The following is a 19189-nucleotide window of genomic DNA, read 5'->3' as shown; positions in this document are numbered from 1 at the left end:
TTTAGGACTGAAGTAAAGTGATCCCGGATAGTAGGAAGCCATTTCTCTTTCAGAGTGCCAATATACATCTGAGTTTACTGTTCCTTGCACAAATTGAAGCCCACCAACTCCTTGATCAGAAATACATCCCAAATCATCTGGCATACGGGATGCTTGACTGTGTTGAATGCATTCGGGATGATATTCCTCTCCTTTGCGGTGCAGGTGATGCAATTTTTTTTTTACCACCACTGTACAAGGAGTGTAGGAACACAGCATATTACAAAACATAAGATATTTACATTCAGCATTTTTCCAATCATAAAGATTACCAAGAGACGCCTTTTGGTCATGAACTCACACAATAAATTAATAAAACGTATTTTAATTTCACAATGTTAGGTTACACTTTGTACATGTAAGATATGAAAAAATAAAGAACAGTAAATATTACATGATAGCTTGGCTGCAAATACAAATTAAAAAGAAAATAGGAAGAAAAAGAACTATTTGATTTTGATAGTTTTATATGAACAGCAATGAGTAACAGTACATATTTCTGTGCTAGTGGTTTTTCTCGAATGATTTCTGTACAATGCTATTTTCGAGGTATGGCTTTTGACACACAAAGTACACGCTTCTATATTCGTAGGACATCATTGAATGCGGATTTTGTGAATATGGAGTAGGAATGTTAACTTCTTCTTTCTGAAAGACAGAATGGAAAGATTTATTTAGGAAGCTTATCATTTTTATACATGAATTAATCTATTAAAAAAGAAAAAAACTTTTAAAACATAAATTATTAATTTCCTATAAAACATAAACCTTTTTCATTTTATGATTTTGCAAATTTTATTGAATAAGGTTGAAGGGATAAATTTCAGGGGAAAAGAGTTTGCACTTTATTATAAACCACAAAATCCCAGATTAAAAAAAAAACTTTTAAAATGCAAATTATTAATTTTAAACCTTTTTAAAGTAATGATTTTGCAAGTTTTATTTTTTGGACGGATAAATTTCAGCGGAAAAGAGTTTGCACTCTATTATAAACAACAAAAGTGCGGAGAATGGTGTAGTTTTCCCTTATATACGTGTCACGGCTCAAAATAAAATGCTTAGCAACTCCCCAAAACTCTGCCAAAATAAACATCGTTGAAATTTTAAATTTAGCATTTATTTTTTAAATAAGGCACTCATTAAATGAGACTAACAGTCACATTAAAATGGGAAAAGTAATCCACCAAAAAATTAACTAAGCCGCTAAATGTATAAAATTTGGATGTGTCAGAAGGTATAATGTAACTCTTGGTTCTGTTTTGGACAGTAAATATTTGATACTAATTTCATCCTATTAAATAAAATTAGCATAAAATTTAAGATGTGTGTCAAACAAACATTAAATAGTTTTTGCTTTAATGATAAACATTTTAATATTTACTTTCACAAAAAAAAAAAAAATCCTTTAAAGTAAAATTACCATTTTTTTATTTACTTACTTAATTTATTATCATTGTTATTATTATTCTTGACAGTTTATATATTTTTTCATTGATTTTTGCAACATTAAAATTCCTATACCCCCCTCCCCCCCATCCTCTTTTTTTTTCCTAAGCTGAATTTTTATTTTCCTTTATTTTCCCTACGTTTTCAGTTTCTCCTACGGCGCACAGTGGGGCGAAAACGCCAAAAAACGCTTATAAATGTTACTTTCTTCCTATGTCCAACCAATTGAGGATTAATAAATTTGCACAGGCCTTCCTCTCAGGCAATCAGAACTGGAATTTTAGAGCCCTTCGTCAACTACAAAGCTGAAGGGGGCCTTTAGAAAGTTCCAAGAACCATGAATACGGGAATTTACAAAAATTGCTTTTAAGCAGTCTATATATACATATATTTTTTTCTTATTAAAGGCCTTGCAAAACAATAGTAACAGAACAAAAAAAAAATTAAATAAAAAACGAGTAACCGAATCCTCAAACCGAAAACTGGTTTTGATCAGCACCATAAACTTGGGAATTCAAGTTTATTTCTTTCAAAACACTCTACAAAAAATGTCCTCTTAGAAATTAATATTAATTAGTCATAAATGGTCTGTAGAAAGACCCTGAAAAGGAATTAGCTGCTTAAACCTTCGAACTTTGGACCCTGAGCCCAAACAAATCGAGAAAACTCCATTATAACATGCCTGTGTAAACAAACAAGCGAGAAGGTTTAAAAACATTTTTAAGCGCTTTTTGGCGCTTTCGCCCCATTGTGCGTTTTTGCCCCACTGTGCGGTGGGGCAACTTGGGATAAGAAAAAAAAATATAGAAATTCCCCCTTATCATCTTGTCAAACTCCATTCTAAGAGGCGTTTCAACCCTTAAAAAAGCATGAGGCATTAACAATCATTATAATGGGGACATGGAAATGATCATCTATATAAAAACCAAACTTTGTGGTACAACAGCCCCTGAGGGCAACTTTGATCATCTATAAAACTCTAACAAATTAAAACAGTTAATTATCTTTTAAAAGACAATGTGACTTTACAAAGATGAAAATAAAAGTTTAAAATATTCGAAACTTACAAGCATGTTAAATCCATATTTCAATATAATTTCTCTAATTTCTTCATAGCTGGGTTCTATTGACTTTTCGTTTGGCAAATCGGCATGATGGTATAATAAAGGTCCTAAATTAATCCAAAAGCCTCCAGGTTTCAAAATATTCCATGTTTTCTCAATATAATCTAATATATTATTAGCAGTATCCAAGAAGAAACATGATACTATGCAATCCCAGGAATCTAAAAAATATAAAGTTTTATTAATTTTGGGAAAAAAAAAATGGTGAAAAGTAAACACAAAACATGGAAATATGCCATTGCTGAAAATTTAAAATTCTGACACAAGCACAGCTGGTATCTGGTAATCAATAACGTATCGGGATGAAAAGATTTTTAGAAAAATATCACTCATAAATGAAAAATTAATTTTTTTTAAAAGTAGGATAATACAATGGTGAATGAGCAATTAAGGGCAATTTCATTTCTAAAAATTCATATATGGTACATTTTGAGTTTTGAAATCCAGGACTTTTTATGATTTCCTATCATTTCCGATAGTAACTTTCCATGACTCACAGGATGCGTTCAAACAGTTAAAAATATTTGCAGCAGTTTATTATGTATTCAACTTCATTTTATGCACTATCTGACTATGTATGGTATAATTACAATTTTTGTTAGGATTAAAAAATTTGGTAATTTTTGACTGATTCATATTTTTTATTTTTCTCACAAAAAACCCCTTCCCCACCAGAGTTCATGTGAATCATATCAACTAAATAAAAAAAAAATTTTTTTGAAACCACTCAGCACAAAAAAAAAAAAAAAAAAAAAAAAAAAAAAAAAACCTAAGGTAAACTTTTGCTATTTTTCTGCTGTTGTTTAATGACTCCATCAAATCAGATATTTCAGGTACTTTAGAGGATGACCACAAGCATCACAATTGGTAAAGTCTACAAAATCACAGCCAAGCTTAGAAAAATGAGTAATACCCATTAAATCGATTTCTCAAAAAGCATCCAAGACATAAAATTTTCGAACAATAAAATTTTCATAAAAGTGGTTCAAAATTATTCGTGGTTTCAATATAAATAAATGGCTTTCAGGGCCATAACCACTTTTATTTCAAGGAGGGTTTTACCAATTCATTTCTAATGAAATCTATAGTATGATCGATAGAATTTGATTTTATTCATATTTTCTGTCGGTTTTCGTTACAGTAGGTTACTTAAATGAGGGAATGCTACTTTACGGACATGTATATGAGCCAATGCAAAAGGTGATGTGTCTGTAAAAAGAAGAAAAAAATATAATGTGCACAAAACATAACTTCACTCCCAGTAGTGAAGCCAGGATTTCATTTTGGGTGGGGAGGGGAGGAGGGGGTCTAAGGAATTTTGACAAATTGATATGGAGATCATCTTGAAAATAAGCAAATTAGATTTTAGAGATGAATATTTGATTTAACTGGTATTAATGACAAGTAATAAATTTGAATGCATTCGAATTGTAAACAAGCAGCAAAATTAGAAATTGGAAAATTACAGCAAAAAAACAAGAGTAATTTTCTGTTAGATATAGCCATATTTTAAATAACCTCATCGGGATTTACGTTTTCATCATCATGATAATAAAGCCAAACCTACCAACCTATTTTCGATTATTTTACTCCTCAGATATGTTTTTATTCTATTTAAGCACAAGAAACTTCTTTTGACAGAACACGTTGTAATAGGAAGTGTGCTTAGTATTATTAATTAATAATAATGAGCCGGAATACTTACTTGTTCAACAAGAAGAATGAAGCCGAAAATAAAATTCTCAACAATATCGTTATCTTATTATCATGAAGCACGATCATAAAAAAATACCAGTGAAGCTAATCGGCTCATCAGCAGAATGGTTCTTTTCTGCGATGGGGGTGCACCGAAAGTATTTTTTTCTTGACGTCACCAGTTCTCTGTCTTGTTCCCAAGCTAGATTTCCCACTTCCCCAGAAAGCCCACGCAAGGACAAAATTCGAAGAAATTTGGAGGAACTAGACAAAGGAGAAGTGCCTTTTGTTAGATTACAAACAGGTATATTCCAGGGTTCGTTGATTTAAATCAGCTTAATTTAAATCCTGATTTAAATCAAGCGATTTTAAAAAAAAAATCATTGATTTAAATTCAGTGGTTTTAAAAAAAAATCATTGATTAAAATCAGTTGATTTGATTTTTAAATGAATTTTGCATTTTCATGTAAAAATTCTAACATATTTATACATCTTACATATATATTTATTGAATATTTAGAGAACTTATTTTCGGAGTAAACTGAATGAATTCATTAATTCAAATTACTTTATTTTCTAGGTTTTTTGCATTCTTCATCCCAATTGCACACTTGAATCCCTTTTAGAACTTTTGTTGACTACGCTTATAAACATAGAAAACTGCCAAATTTTAAGAAATTTTTTCTCCTAAAAAGAATGAAAGTTATAATTCTAGATAATAGTGGTACCATTGTTTCAGAATTATAGGGGAAGAATTTGTGGTTGCAGCTGCGGGGGGGGGGGGGGGGGGGGGGGGTAATATAAGTTAGGAGACATGGGGCCCAAATAAAAAGTAAAATTTTGTATTTCTTGACTTATTTTTATTTTCATTTCAAACTTTCAATATTTTAACTCTGCATCTGATCTTGAACATTTTTGCAATCGGAAGTATACATCTAGGACTAACAGTTGCGAAAATAAAGGTCTTGTAGGTTAATACGGAACAACCTGTATATATGCATATATATGCATATATATATATATATATATATATATATATATATATATATATATATATGTTACTTAACCAGTGGCAGATGGGACAGCATGAACCGGCCCTGGCATTTAGAGACCAGCCGGCCCCTTAATTGCTACATAAAGAGGAGAGAGACAACAATCTACTTTTTTCAAATTAATGTAAAAAGGAGAGCGAATCCAGCTTCTAGTTTCAGGAGAGGGTCATAACTAAAATTTGAGGACTCAAGTTTAGGATAATTTGCGTTTACAAAATTTGGAGAAAAAGCACAAATACGAAGATCAGTAAAAAATGCAAATATTCGTACAGAATGTGGGGGGCCCTCCCCCGGAAAATTTTCGAAATTATAGCTCCAACAACTTCAATCGTCGCACTTTCTTCTAGAATAAAAAAAATGCTTTTGTCACTGAAACTCCACAAGTTATTTTTTAATATTTCAACTTTTTACTACCGAGAGCATTTTATTTCTTTTTTTTTTCCATCAGTAAATTAAAATTGGCAGCCTCTGCTCTGCAGTCTCCCCAAGCGACGACTCTACCTTGACGGGTTCATTGTCCTTCACACAATATGAGTCGTTAGATTTTTTTTTCTTTTTCATTCCGTAGCCTTTACTTTTCTTGCAGCGATTTTCTTCTATGTCGATGAGAATATTTTGATATTGCCATAGATACTAAATATATTTTTTTTTAAAGAAAAAAGGTGTTTTTTTTTGCTATTCAGTTGTAAAATTCAATGCGGCCCAAACAGGCTCCATCCCCTCTGTACCTAACATAGAAAATTTCCATGCTGGTGCTTGATGGCTGAAGAAGTTTATGACCAGACACAACTTCGTCTTCAGAACTCTTCACAGAGAAACTACATATTGTGCAAAAAAACTTTTAAGTTCCATAATCTTGTCTGTTATATGTACATATTAATTAAAATATTTGATGGCTTTTAATACAATAGTGCTTTTTATTAAATTTCAAAAATTTTAATGACTCCCAAGGGGTGGCGGTTGAAAATCGTAAAAGCCTCCGCCCCCCAGACCCGTTACATTCTTGTGGGGGGGGGGGGAGAGGTCAGGGAGCAATAGCTCCCCATGCATCCAGTAGGGCTTTGAAAACTAATGTTATACATACAGTGCTGGTAAAAAAAATTGCATCACCCTCGCATTTTCACAACAATGCGATTATGCCAGAAGTTTTGGTCAACCGATTAACGTTGAATGTATTGTAACGAATTCGGCGAGACTTCCAACTTTCTTGAAAGGATGACACAGTTCTTGATAAAAACACAGGAGTTTTATTTACACTATGTACAGGAGAAATCGTCAACAACTGCTAAATTAATCATCAGCAATTAAGCAAATATCACCCAACACCGTAAACTTGACGGTTACACACGTATTTACTTCCAAATACGAAAACAACACAGCGAAATGCCTCGCAATAAACAGAGCAAATACGCTCTCAGTTCGAAATCTCAATCGAAACTAAACTTTTTATCCAGCGTAACGGCTTATATACACACACCGAAAAGAGAGCTCTCAAATATTCCAAACGCTTCTGGAAAATAGTAGACCGTTATCAAATTTTATCAATGAACAAAAATAGAAACAGGGGGGTCGTATACTTTAGCCATATGTTAAGGGCTTGTATATTCATTACGGGAAACTATTTACAGGTTACGTTACTACAATAATTACTATTTACAAGATTTGTAACAGTATTGAAATTCTGCAAAACTTATGAAATAAAAATTTAACAGCGGGAATCCGATAACTGTTTACATAGATCGGGGCTGTTTCCGGGCCAAGGGAAACTGCTGACCCCATGTTCATTTTTCCATTTCTGAACCTGCGTGTCAGTTTAGAGAAAAAAAATTACTTAACCCCATGTCGATTTAAGTCTAATGGCAGGATAAAGGTTTTTAAATTGTTACTTACCAGTTTTGTCCTATGGCACGGAGCAGAATCATCCTGGAAAATGACGTTTAGGACTGAAGTAAAGTGATCCCGGATAGTAGGAAGCAATTTCTCCTCCAAAATGCCAATATACACCTGAGCGTTTACTGTTCCTTGCACAAAGTGAAGCCCACCAACTCCTTGATCAGAAATACATCCCCAAATCATCTGGCATACGGGATGCTTGACTGTGTTGAATGCATTCGGGATGATATTCTACCCCTTTGCGGGTGCAGGTGATGCAATTTTTTTTTACCACCACTGTACAAGGAGTGTAGGAACACAGCATATTACAATACATAAGAAATTTACACTCAGCATTTTTCCAATCATAAAGATTACCAAGAGACACCTTTTGGTCATGAACTCACACAATAAATTAATAAAACGTATTTTAATTTCATAATGTTAGGAAAACACACTTTGTACATGTAAGATATGAAAAAATAAAGAACAGTAAATATTATATAATAGCTTGGCTGCAAATACAAATTAAAAAGAAAATAGGAAGAAAAAGAACTATTTGATTTTGATAGTTTTATATGAACAGCAATGAGTAACAGTACATATTTCTGTGCTAGTGGTTTTTCTCAAATGATTTCTGTACAATGCTATTTTCGAGGTATGGCTTTTGACACACAAAGTACACGCTTCTATATTCGTATGACATCATTGAATGTGGATTTTGTGAATACGGAGTAGGAATGTTAACTTCTTCTTTCTGAAAGACAGAATGAAAAGATTTATTTAGGAAGCTTATCATTTTTACACATGAATTAACCTATTAAAAGAGAAAAAAACTTTCAAAACATAAATTATTAATTTCCTATAAAACATAAACTTTTTTTATTTTATGATTTTGAAAATTTTATTGAACAATGGTGAAGGGATAAATTTCAGGGGAAAAGAGTTTGCACTTTGTTATAAACCACAAAAGCCCAGATTAAAAAGAAAAAAAAAACTTTTAAAATGCAAATTATTAATTTTAAACCTTTTTAAAGTAATAATTTTGCAAATTTTATATTTCTGAAGGAATAAATTTCAGCAGAAAAGAGTTTGCACTCTATTATAAACAACAAAAGTGCGGATAAAGGTGTAGTTTTCCGTTATATACATGTCACGGCTCATTTTCAACATTTTTCATCAAAACTGGTCAAAATAAAATGCTTAGCAACTCCCCTAAATCTGCCAAAATAAACATTGTTGAAATTTTAAATTTAGTATTTAATTTTTAATTAAGGCACTCCATTAAATGAGATTAACAGTCACATTAAAATAGGAAAAATAATCCACCAAAAAATTAACTAAACTGTTAAAAGTATAACACTTGGATGTGTCAGAAGGTATAATATAACTCTTGGTTCTGTTTTGGACAGTAAATATTTGATACTAATTTCATCTCTTTAAATAAAATTAGCATAAAATTTAAGTTGTGTGTCAAACAAACGTTTAATAGTTTTTGCTTTAATGATAAACATTTTAATATTTACTTTCACAAAAAAACTTTTAAAGTAAAATTACCATATTTATTTTATTTACTTACTTAATTTATTATCATTGTTATTATTATTCTTGACAGTTCATATATTTGGGCATTGATTTTTGCAACATTAAAATTACTAGGACCCCCCTCCCCTTCCTCTTTTTTTTAAAGCTGAATTTTGATTTTCCTTTATTTTCCCCATGTTTTCAGTTTCTCCTACCGCGCACAGAAGGGCGAAAAAGCCTAAAAAGCGCTTATAAATGGTTTTTTTCCTGTATTAAATCAATTGAGGATTAATAAATTGGCACAGACCTACCTCTTAGGCTATCAGAACTGGAATTTTAGATCCCTTCGTCTACTAAAAAGCTGAAGGGAGCCTTTAGAAAGTTGAAGAACCATGAGTGAGGGAATTTACAAAAATTGCTTTTAAGCGGTCTATATTTTTTTCCCTTATTAAAAGTAGGCACATTTAATTTCTCTCGTGTCCAACGATAGCAATAGGATGGGAAAAAATCAGCAATCGAATTCTCAAACCGAAAACCGGTTTTGATCAGCACCGAAAACTTGGGAGTTCAAGGTTATTTTTTTCAAAACACTCTACAAAAAAATGTCCTCTTAGAAATTAATATTAATTAGCCATCAGTGGTCTGTAGAAAGACCTTGAAAAGGAATTAGCTTCATAAACCTACGAACTTTGGACCCTGAGCCCAAACAAGTCGAGAAAACTCCATTATAACATGCCTGTCTAAACAAACAAGCGAGAAGGTTTAAAAACATTTTAAAGCACTTTTTGGCATTTTCGCCCCACTGTGCGGCGGGGCAACTTGGGATAAGAAAAAAATATAGAAATTCCCCCCTTATCATCTTGTCAAACTACATTCTAAGAGTGGTTTCAACCCTTAAAAAAGCATGAGGCATTAACAATCATTATAATGAGGACATGGAAATGATCGTCTATATAAAAACCAAACTCTGTGGTACAACAGCCCGTGCGGGCCACTTTGATCATCTATAAAACTCTAACAAATTAAAACAGTTAATTATCTTTTAAAAGACAATGTGACTTTACAAAGATGAAAATAAAAGTTTAAAATATTCAAAACTTACAAGCATGTTAAATCCATATTTCAATATAATTTCTCTAATTTCTTCATAGCTGGGCTCTATCGACTTTTCGTTTGGCAAATCAGCATGATGGTATAATAAAGGTCCTAAATTAATCCAAAAGCCTCCAGGTTTCAAATATTCCATGTTTTCTCAATATAATCTAATATATTATTAGCAGTATCCAAGAAGAAACATGATACTATGCAATCCCAAGAATCTAAAAAATATAAAGTTTTATTAATTTTGGAAGAAAAAAAAACATTGGTGAAAAAAAAGTAAACATAAAACATGGAAATATGCCATTAATGAAAATTTAAAATTCTGACACACAAACAGCTGGTATCTCGTAATCAATAACCTATCGGGATGAAAACATTTTTAGAAAAATATCCTCACAAATGAAAAATTGTTATTATTTTTTTTAAAAGTATGATAATATGCAATAAGTGAATGAGTAATTAAGGGCAATTTCATTTCTAAAAATTCATATATGGTATATGCTACATTTAGAGTTTTGAAATCCATGATTTTTTATAATTTTCTATCCAATAGTAACTTTTCATGACTCACAGGATGCATTCAAACAGATAAAAATATTTGCAGCAATTATTATGTATTCAACTTCATTTTATACACTATCTGACAAAAGATGGTATGATTGCAATTTTTGTTAGGCTTAAAAAATTTGGTAATTTTTGACTGATTCATATACAGTGAAGCACCGTTTATGCGTTTTTGAAGGGACTATATGAAAAAAACGTACAAACGAAAAAACGTATAATAGGTATAGGTTAATGTGTATTAGACTTCGCAGGGGTCAATTATAAAAATATATAATGGATGAAAACGTATAAAAGAGAAACGTATAAATGGTGCTTCACTGTATTTTATTTTTCTCACAAAAAAAACCCTTCCCACCAGAGTTCCTGTGAATCATATCAACAAAAAAAATAAAATAATAATAATAAAAATAATAAATAAATAAAACCACTCAGCATCCAAAAAAAAAAAAAAAGAAATCCTGAAATAAACTTCTGCATTTTTTCTGCTGTTGTTTTAGTGTCTCCATCAAATCAGATATTTCAGGTACTTTTGAGATGACCACAGGCATCACAATTGGTAGTCTTCAAAATCACAGCTAAGCTTAGAAAAACGAGTAACACTCAGTAAATCAATTCTCAAATAGTATCCAAGACATAAAATTTTCATAGAAGTGGTTCAAAATTATTCTCTGCGGTTTCAATGTAAATAAATGGCTTTCAGGCCCATAACCACTTTTATTTCAAGGAGGGTTTTACCAATTCATTTCTAATGAAATCTATAGTATGATCGATAGAATTTGTTTTTATTCATATTTTCTGTCAGTTTTCATTACAGTAGGCTATTTAAATGAGGGGATGCTACTTTACGGATGTGTGTATGAGCAAACGCAAAAGGTGATGTGTCTCTAAAAAAAAGAAAAAAAATACAATGTTCACAAAACATAACTTCACTCCCTGTGGTATAGCCAGGATTTCATTTCAGGTGGGGTGGGGAGGAGGAGGTTTAAGGAATTTTGACAAATTGATATGGAGATCATCTTGAAAATAAGCAAAATAGATTTTAGAGATGAAAATTTGATTTAACTGTTACTAAATGACAAGTAATAAATTTGAATGCATTCGAATTTTAAACACGCAGCAAAATTGGAAATTGGAAAATTACAGCAAAATTACAAGAGTAATTTTCTGTTATAGCCATATTTTTAATAACCTCATGCTCATCGGGAGTTATGTTTTCATCATCATGATAATAAAGCCAAACCTACGACAACCTATTTTTGCTCATTTTACTCCTCAGATATGTTTTAAATCTATTTAAGCACGAGAAACTTTTTTCGACAGAACACGTTGTAACAGGAAGTGTGCTTAGTATTTTTAATTAATAATAATGAGCCGGAATACTTACTCGTTCAACAAGAAGAATGAAGCCGAAAATAAAATTCTCGACAATATCGTTATCTTATTATCATGAAGCACGACCATAAAAAAATGAGACGAAGCTAATCGGCTCATCAGCAGAATGGTTCTTTTCTGCGACGGGGGTGAACTGAAAGTATTTTTTTTCTTGACGTCACCACAGTTCTGTCTTGCTCCCAAGCTAGATTCCCCATTTTCCCAGGAAGCCCACGCAAAGACAAAATTCGAAGAAATTTGGAGGAACTAGACAAAGGAGAAGTGCCTTTTGTTAGATTTCAAAAAGTTATATCTCAGGGTTCGTTGATTTAAATCAGCTTAATTTAAATCCTGATTTAAATCAAGTGATTTAAAAAAAATCATTGATTTGAATTAAGTGATTTTTTTTAAAAAACATCATTGATTAAAATCAGTTGATTTAATTTTTAAATGAATTTTGTATTTTTAGAATGTGTTGCTCTAAATTTAACTACACTGTGTTATACAATTTTAATAACTGTATAAATCCCCCTTTCTGTGTGTGTAACACATTTTCAGATTCTTGCAATATTGCTTTTACTCAAATATAAGTTCAAAACAAATAAAAATTTGCAGTTTTCCTTTGTACACCATGACTAATTAAGTTAAGAAAAGTAATTGTTCAACATATTTATGCAACACTTAAAGCATACATGATGATAGGGACCTTATCTTTAAGCAAAGCATAAAACAAAATTGCATCTGACGTAAACTTTCCAACATATATAAAATTCTTAAATATTTATTGAATATTTAGAGAACTTGTTTTAAGAGCAAACTGAATGGATTCATTAATTCAAATTACTTTATTTTCTAGGTTTTTTGCCTTCTTCATCCCAATTGCACACTTGAATCCCTTTTAGAACTTTTGTTGACTCTACGCTTATAAATATAGAAAACTGCCAAATTTTAAGAAATTTTTTCTCCTAAAAAGAATGAAAGTTATAATTCTAGACAATAGTGGTACCACTGTTTCAGAATTATAGGGGAAGAATTTGTGGTTGCAGCTGCGGGGGGGGGGGGTGTCAAAGCTGTTCTACTTATACCTATTATTGAAGAATAGCTACTACTCCATGAAATGAAAATAGCTAAAAAGTTGCATTTTCATCTATTGTACGAACTATATTATGTTTATTTATGTAAAAGTAATTAATATCTAGAAATTTTTAAAAATTTTAAAAATAAAAAGAATTTAACTTTTTTGATTATTTAAAAAACACATAAAAAATCACAAACCCTGGTATATTCTCAGAATTTGTATCTACTTCAATGATACAAGGGAAACCAACGTTTTGGAGAGAGGAATATTTTAGCACACCAGGGAAAATCTGAAAATCATTGTAATAAAGCTCTACACCTTACGGTGTTCCCTCATTTCGTGGGTGCTCCCTCCCCGCATAAAATAATTCATTTTACTGTACCAATTTTCCATTAAAAATTTTTTTTGTATGCTATATTGTACAAAAGAATTAAATTATACATACATATGTTCCATTTTTTACTTGAGTATAATGCTTGTTTCAACAGAAGGCATTTATTTCTTCTGGACCCCCCTGAATCCTCCCTTTGCTAAGCCACCTGTTCACACCAACAAAACAAGTCCTGAATTTATTACACACAGATGATTTTACGCAGCAATTTAGTTTCTAAGAAAAGTTTAGAGCCGTTGTTGAAAGATACATCCTGTAGTAGCTCTAATACACACGTCCTAACTCGCAACAAAGGCGCTGAAATCGATCGAAGTTTGCCAAAATGGCTCGTTATTGCAACAGTGAGTGCTTTGTCGTTGTGACCGATGTTCCGATGTATTACAGGTGCAGGACACAAATTCTAGCAACTGCTTTAAACCTTCCTTAAAAACTAAAATGTTGTGTAAAATTGTCTTTGTGAAAATAAATTCGGGACTTGCTTTGCATTCATCAGTTTCTGGCTTTGCGTGCATGTAACGCATCAGCATTGCGTTTGCGACCATTTGTTCCACATGAGGCTTGCTTTTTATCGTCCCCTCTAACACCCCTTAAAGTTTTGCCCAAGAGTTCAGATTCACCCTGTATTTCAGAATAATTTTGGAAAAACTCGGAGGGGGTTTACAGGTATTTAATGGGCATTGGGCAACTTAAAAAATATTTGGCGTTACTGGAGCCAACATTGTAAAAAGAGAGTACAGAGTATATTAAAATATAATACAGGAAAAGCAATAACATTAAGAGCACTGAAAACAAAGTGACAAATGAAAAAAAAAGCTTAAGTATATTACATTAAACCAAGGCTCTATTAGATCCAAAAAAAAAAAAAGAGATAATATATTTCCAAACATAGATTTATCTGCATATAATCGAAAAGCAGGTCTTTTCTTCAGAAAAATACAAAAAGCTTAAAACATAAGTGTATAAGCTGAAGCAAAATATTTTTTTCAAAATGTGATGTTTAAGCACCTCAAGGTTTGATGGTACATTCATGACACTATGCTTTTGTTTTTTCCGAAGTAGTTTATTTTCTTCAATATGCAATAAATCTCTCTCTCTCCACCCCCCCCCCCCCTTTTGAATGGAAAAAAAAAACATTGTATGTACTACATCAATTTATGAACATTTTTCTTATAAGTGCTGATGCATTTTGGCTAAAAAAACCATTCATCCTATCTGAAAATAATTTTTTTTTGTTCGAATCATGAGCAGGCAAAGCCTTGAAGTTGCCAATTATCACATTTTCAGAGAAATCTACGCCAACAACATGGTTACTTGCCATTACATTATCGCTATGATAAAATAAACAGGAATAAAAAAAAAACAGCTTACTTTATTTCAAGTCGATTTCTTCTGAAAGAAACATATGCTACTTCACTAAGAAGCGCTACATTTGGAAGTATTTAGTGATTTATCGCTCACACAGCCATTACAGAAATGCCAACATTCTATTTAAAATTAGCAGATCAATACACAATAGCTGCCAACACTCCCTTTTCACATTCTCAAATTTTGATGCTTAAATTAAGGTCAAACGTAAATTCTTCAGTTTGTTTTTAGAATTTGATTTTTACACTCTTATAGGGCCTGATTACTGCACAGGCTTAGGGCCCCTCTTCCTAAGGGGCCCAAATTACTTAAAGAATTATGCATAGCATTACAACTATACGAGAGATGCACATCTTTTAAAAATAATGACTTGTTGATTGAAAAAAAAAAAACTTTCATCAGTCAGAATTTTTATTCACTCTGTCAGTAGCAAACTCACCATGCCATTATTAAGAGAGGCCCCAAAGGAGATTCATAAATGCACATGATAAATGAATTAATTCTGTGATAGGCAAAGGTGTCTCCAAAAATGCATTCTGACGGCCCCCAAACCTGTAAATCAATTAGCATTAATCTCTATAGCATTCCGCTATGGAGCCTTCAGGGGCCCGCCGAACTATTGCGGGCCTAAGGCCTCACTTTTAGTTAGCCGGGCCCTGCTCATGGACAAATTGTAAACTCTTACTGATGAAGCATTGCTGTAAAAGATTAATTAAAATTACTCACCATTGACATTATAGATCTCTAGATAATTCCCAGCAGCCATAGAAAACTCGAGACCTTGAGGCAATTTACTGGGATCTACGTCTGGAAACCTGGCCATTTGAACCTGGTGTAATGATTTCAGATTGTTACAATACTGATGTACCCACGGGTAGATTCGAAAGAGATCGGCGCCTTGGCATCTGTAAAAATGAATTCCGTCGTCACTCTTCGAGAAATATCAATAGTGCTGACGACTTTGCTGGCAGATTTAATTACTAAATGGTAAATGAAAAGCCATTAACTGATGAATGAGCAAAAGTTTAAATAAACTTCAAGACTTGTTACTACTGAAATTTGTGAAATATATCAGAGAAGGAAATGAAAAATACAAATCAATACTTCAAAATTAGTACAAATTACTAATTGAACTAAAATTAGTACAAATCAATGCTTCAAAAATTAAGACAATTTATTTCAACCTAATCTCATACTAGGACACAGAAAGCCTGACTTTTTAAAAGATTGTTTAACTGATGATAATTATTGAAACAAACATAAATATTATAAATTTCTTTGCTGAGGATTTTCAGTTTTTTATGAAATATTACCTACATAGTTAAACAGTATTTTAATTTTATTGATTACTGGGAACATAGGTGACAAAAAGATACATAACAATAGAAGAAGGGTCATCCAAATGGAAAGTTGAAGCATTTTACTTCAACATACTGAAAATCTCTCCACAATTCAAAAGAATTACAATAATATCCTGCACGAGCATCCGCAGAATGCAACTAGTAACTAATGTGAAATCCCGGAAGTAACCCCCCTATCGATTATAGCCCCCCCTTTTTGTGGAAAGTGGAATCATTTTATAATCTCAAATTTACCCCCACCCCCCCTTTCACATAAAATTTTTTCGGACCATCTTCATTTGCCACTCCGTCCAAAAAAAAAAAAAAAAAGATAACATTTTCTGTTTTACTTAGAAAGCCTCTACAGAGGTTTAGTTTCCCCCTCCATGTGCAGATTTTCTTTTCTAAAAAAAAAAGACGTTACTTCTTATCTCATTGACGTCAATCGTTATCTCAACTGATAAGATAAAAATTGATATAAAAAGGCAACGCATCTGAACATCCTTATCATTTCTTCTCTGGATACTGTCGACTCGTCATGGCTGGCCAGGTAAGCAATTTTGGTTACCGCGCAATAGTATTTGCTCTGAAAGCTGGTAAATGGGAGGACGCACTTAAATCTAAAAAACTTCTCGGATACCGAAGTGTAATAATTAGCGAACATCCCCCATCAAATGACAACTCTTGCGAATGGAACGGTCTCCACTACCACGGCATAGTTGAGCATAATAGCTCCTACAGATTTGATGGCGACCGCGTATTTAATCAATTCAAATTGGAAGAGTGCGAGTGGTTCAAATCAGAACAGTGCAAATTACCCGTAAACTTTTTAGCTTACATGCAATTGCCACCAAGAAATATTGTATGGCGAAACCAGAGAGACAACGAAAGCGACCTTCCTCTACTGGAAGCTCAGGTTACTGAAGACCTAATACGCGAAGTCGGTGAACGAAAAGCGCAGCGATTTAACAATAAATTAGAAGGCGGTAAGGACATAATGATCATCAAAAATTGGATTCTTGAATCCCATTCTCAATCAGAAGCTGAACTTATGAATTATTACCATAGCGATCCACAATTCGAATCTATTTACTGTAAAAGAACTTTCTCAACTAACTTCAAAAAAGCCCTTAGCTTTGCAATCCAAAGCACATTAGACAAATCCCTAAGAGACCTAGCAGCCGAATATCGTGACCCCAAAAACCTTTGCATGACACCTGAACAAAGCGCGGACTGGATGAAAAGATGGTGCAAATTTCAAAATATAGATCCCAAAGAATTCCTCCAAAATATAATAAACTGTTTTGATAAAAAAATACGTAAACTCAACACGCTCGTACTAAAAGGAAAACCTAACTCAGGAAAGACTTGGATTAAAAAGCCTACATATTTTATGGGGAAATAAGCCAAGGAACATCAGGCTACAGTTTTATGTGGCAGGACTGCGTTAACAAACGTCTAATAATAATCAACGAACCATTCTTCGACATGTGCATAATTGAACAACTTAAAGTTGTATTGGAGGGAACAGGTACATTCGTTCACAAAAAAAATTGTTCCGACGAATACTTAAGACCCCACCCCTGTAATAATAACATCTAACAATCATCCGTGGAATCAATCGCCCTCCTCTGAACCAGCTATCAGAGCTAGATGCATAGCATACTATGATAACCTTAAAGCCTGGCCAGCCCTGAAAAAACTAAAAAGAGATCTCCATCCACAATGGATTTCCATTTTTGCAATAGAATATGCTAATACCCCAATAGAAATTATGGACTTTTCAGATGAAGAATGCACTGGCCCGGGTATAGATATTGCGGACCAGGTACCGACATCAAAGCCAGCGACAGGAAAGGAGGACCAGTCAACAAGCTCGACGCAATCTGCAGAGAGCACGATATTAACTTGTCAGAACACTCCCAGCTCGACAGAGAAACCGCCGATAAAATCTTTGAAGAAAAGGCATATCAGCAGGGTGTACTCGGAAACCTATTTGCCCTCGCCATCAACTTCAACGCCAAAATTGCGAAAAACCCAGTCATCGCACCTTTCCTTCCCGGTCAGAAAACTAGAAGACGACCTCGAGGAGGACCAGGACCAGACAGACAGCAACGAACACCAAATAAAAGATTCCGCCCCAGTTACGACCTGCGAAGCCGCTACAAACACGGAAAATACCCCGGACTTAACCCAGGACAGCAACAGATTCCAATCATGGCAAATAACCAAGGAGAACCAGAAATGGATACTGATGGACCAGGAAACCAGACTGATGCAGTTCAAGGAGCAACTGGAGCAGGAGCCACTGGTGGAACAGGAGGAGGAGGACAAGTCCCCACAATGAATCCAAGACCTATACAAACAGGTACACAAATATTTCATTTCTCTAGAACCTTTAGACATTATATAAAAACTGGAACTCCAACATACAGTAAAAGTTTTGACCAACAATGGTCTATTATACCATATGAATGTCCTTTCTCTTCTATGAAACCACGTGATTGGCAAGTTATTAATGTATGTTCAAAAAGATGGAGAGTTCTTAGGGTAGGATTTAATTTAATGCACTTAATTCCATTTACGAATAGCATTAAAACTAATGGCGGTACAGTTGCACCAGAAATCGCATTTAATCTTATGCCATATTGTGAAACATATATAGATAAGGGTTATCAACTACCAATATGGAATTTGAACGCAGATGACTATCTCCCCAACAACTTTATGACAAAAAATAGCGGAAACCAAGATGACGCATCACTTAGACAATTAGCTTTTGTAAATTCTTGGATAACTAAAGGAGAACAAGATAACGAAACACTTAACTTATACAAAAAAAAAAGATAACTTGGGACTTTGATCTAATGAACTCAAGTGAATGGGGAACTTTACAACCTACACAAGAGTTTAGCTTCGAATGGAAACCTTCCCCCGAAGACTTATGCTGGAGACATGCTTTAACTTTTGATCAACAACAAGCTCCAGGTAAAGATCAAGGAGCATGTGCTAAAGCCAGATGGGATGGAACTCAATTACCTCAAGGGCAAGGAATAACAAATAATTATTTATTATGGGGATTAAAACAAAATTTACGTAAACCTATGCCATCTTGTTTAATTAGACCTGTTACTTTCCATGATAGTGAAAAAAACTTACTGCCATTAGTATTTCAATGCTTAATTAAATACCATTGTACTATTGAATGTGATATAAATGATATTGGA

At 33.1% G+C, this 19189-nt stretch overlaps 1 protein-coding gene across 3 annotated transcripts; it reads right to left on the bottom strand.

The window, feature by feature from the left end:
• Positions 1-412: 412 nt before the first annotated feature.
• On the bottom strand, positions 413-16320 carry LOC129221346 (carnosine N-methyltransferase-like). Of its 3 annotated transcripts, none has more exons than XM_054855814.1 (4): positions 16313-16320; positions 15349-15527; positions 2553-2770; positions 413-687 (listed from the first exon to the last, which is right to left on the bottom strand). In XM_054855814.1, the coding sequence occupies exons 2-4, from the start codon at positions 15443-15445 to the stop codon at positions 544-546; spliced, it is 459 nt and encodes a 152-aa protein (XP_054711789.1). In that variant the 5' UTR covers positions 15446-15527; positions 16313-16320; the 3' UTR covers positions 413-543. The 3 variants fall into 3 exon arrangements, with proteins under 3 accessions (XP_054711789.1, XP_054711790.1, XP_054711788.1); XM_054855815.1 differs by lacking the exon at positions 16313-16320 and adding an exon at positions 16057-16145; XM_054855813.1 differs by lacking the exon at positions 16313-16320 and having other exon boundaries at positions 15349-15530.
• Between the last annotated feature and the right edge of the window lie 2869 nt (positions 16321-19189).

The sequence above is a fragment of the Uloborus diversus genome, chromosome 4 (genome assembly GCF_026930045.1).
Source record: "Uloborus diversus isolate 005 chromosome 4, Udiv.v.3.1, whole genome shotgun sequence".
Classification (NCBI taxonomy): domain Eukaryota; kingdom Metazoa; phylum Arthropoda; class Arachnida; order Araneae; family Uloboridae; genus Uloborus; species Uloborus diversus.
Note: the sequence above shows the minus strand (reverse complement) of the source record. Positions and strands in the feature narration are given on the sequence as shown.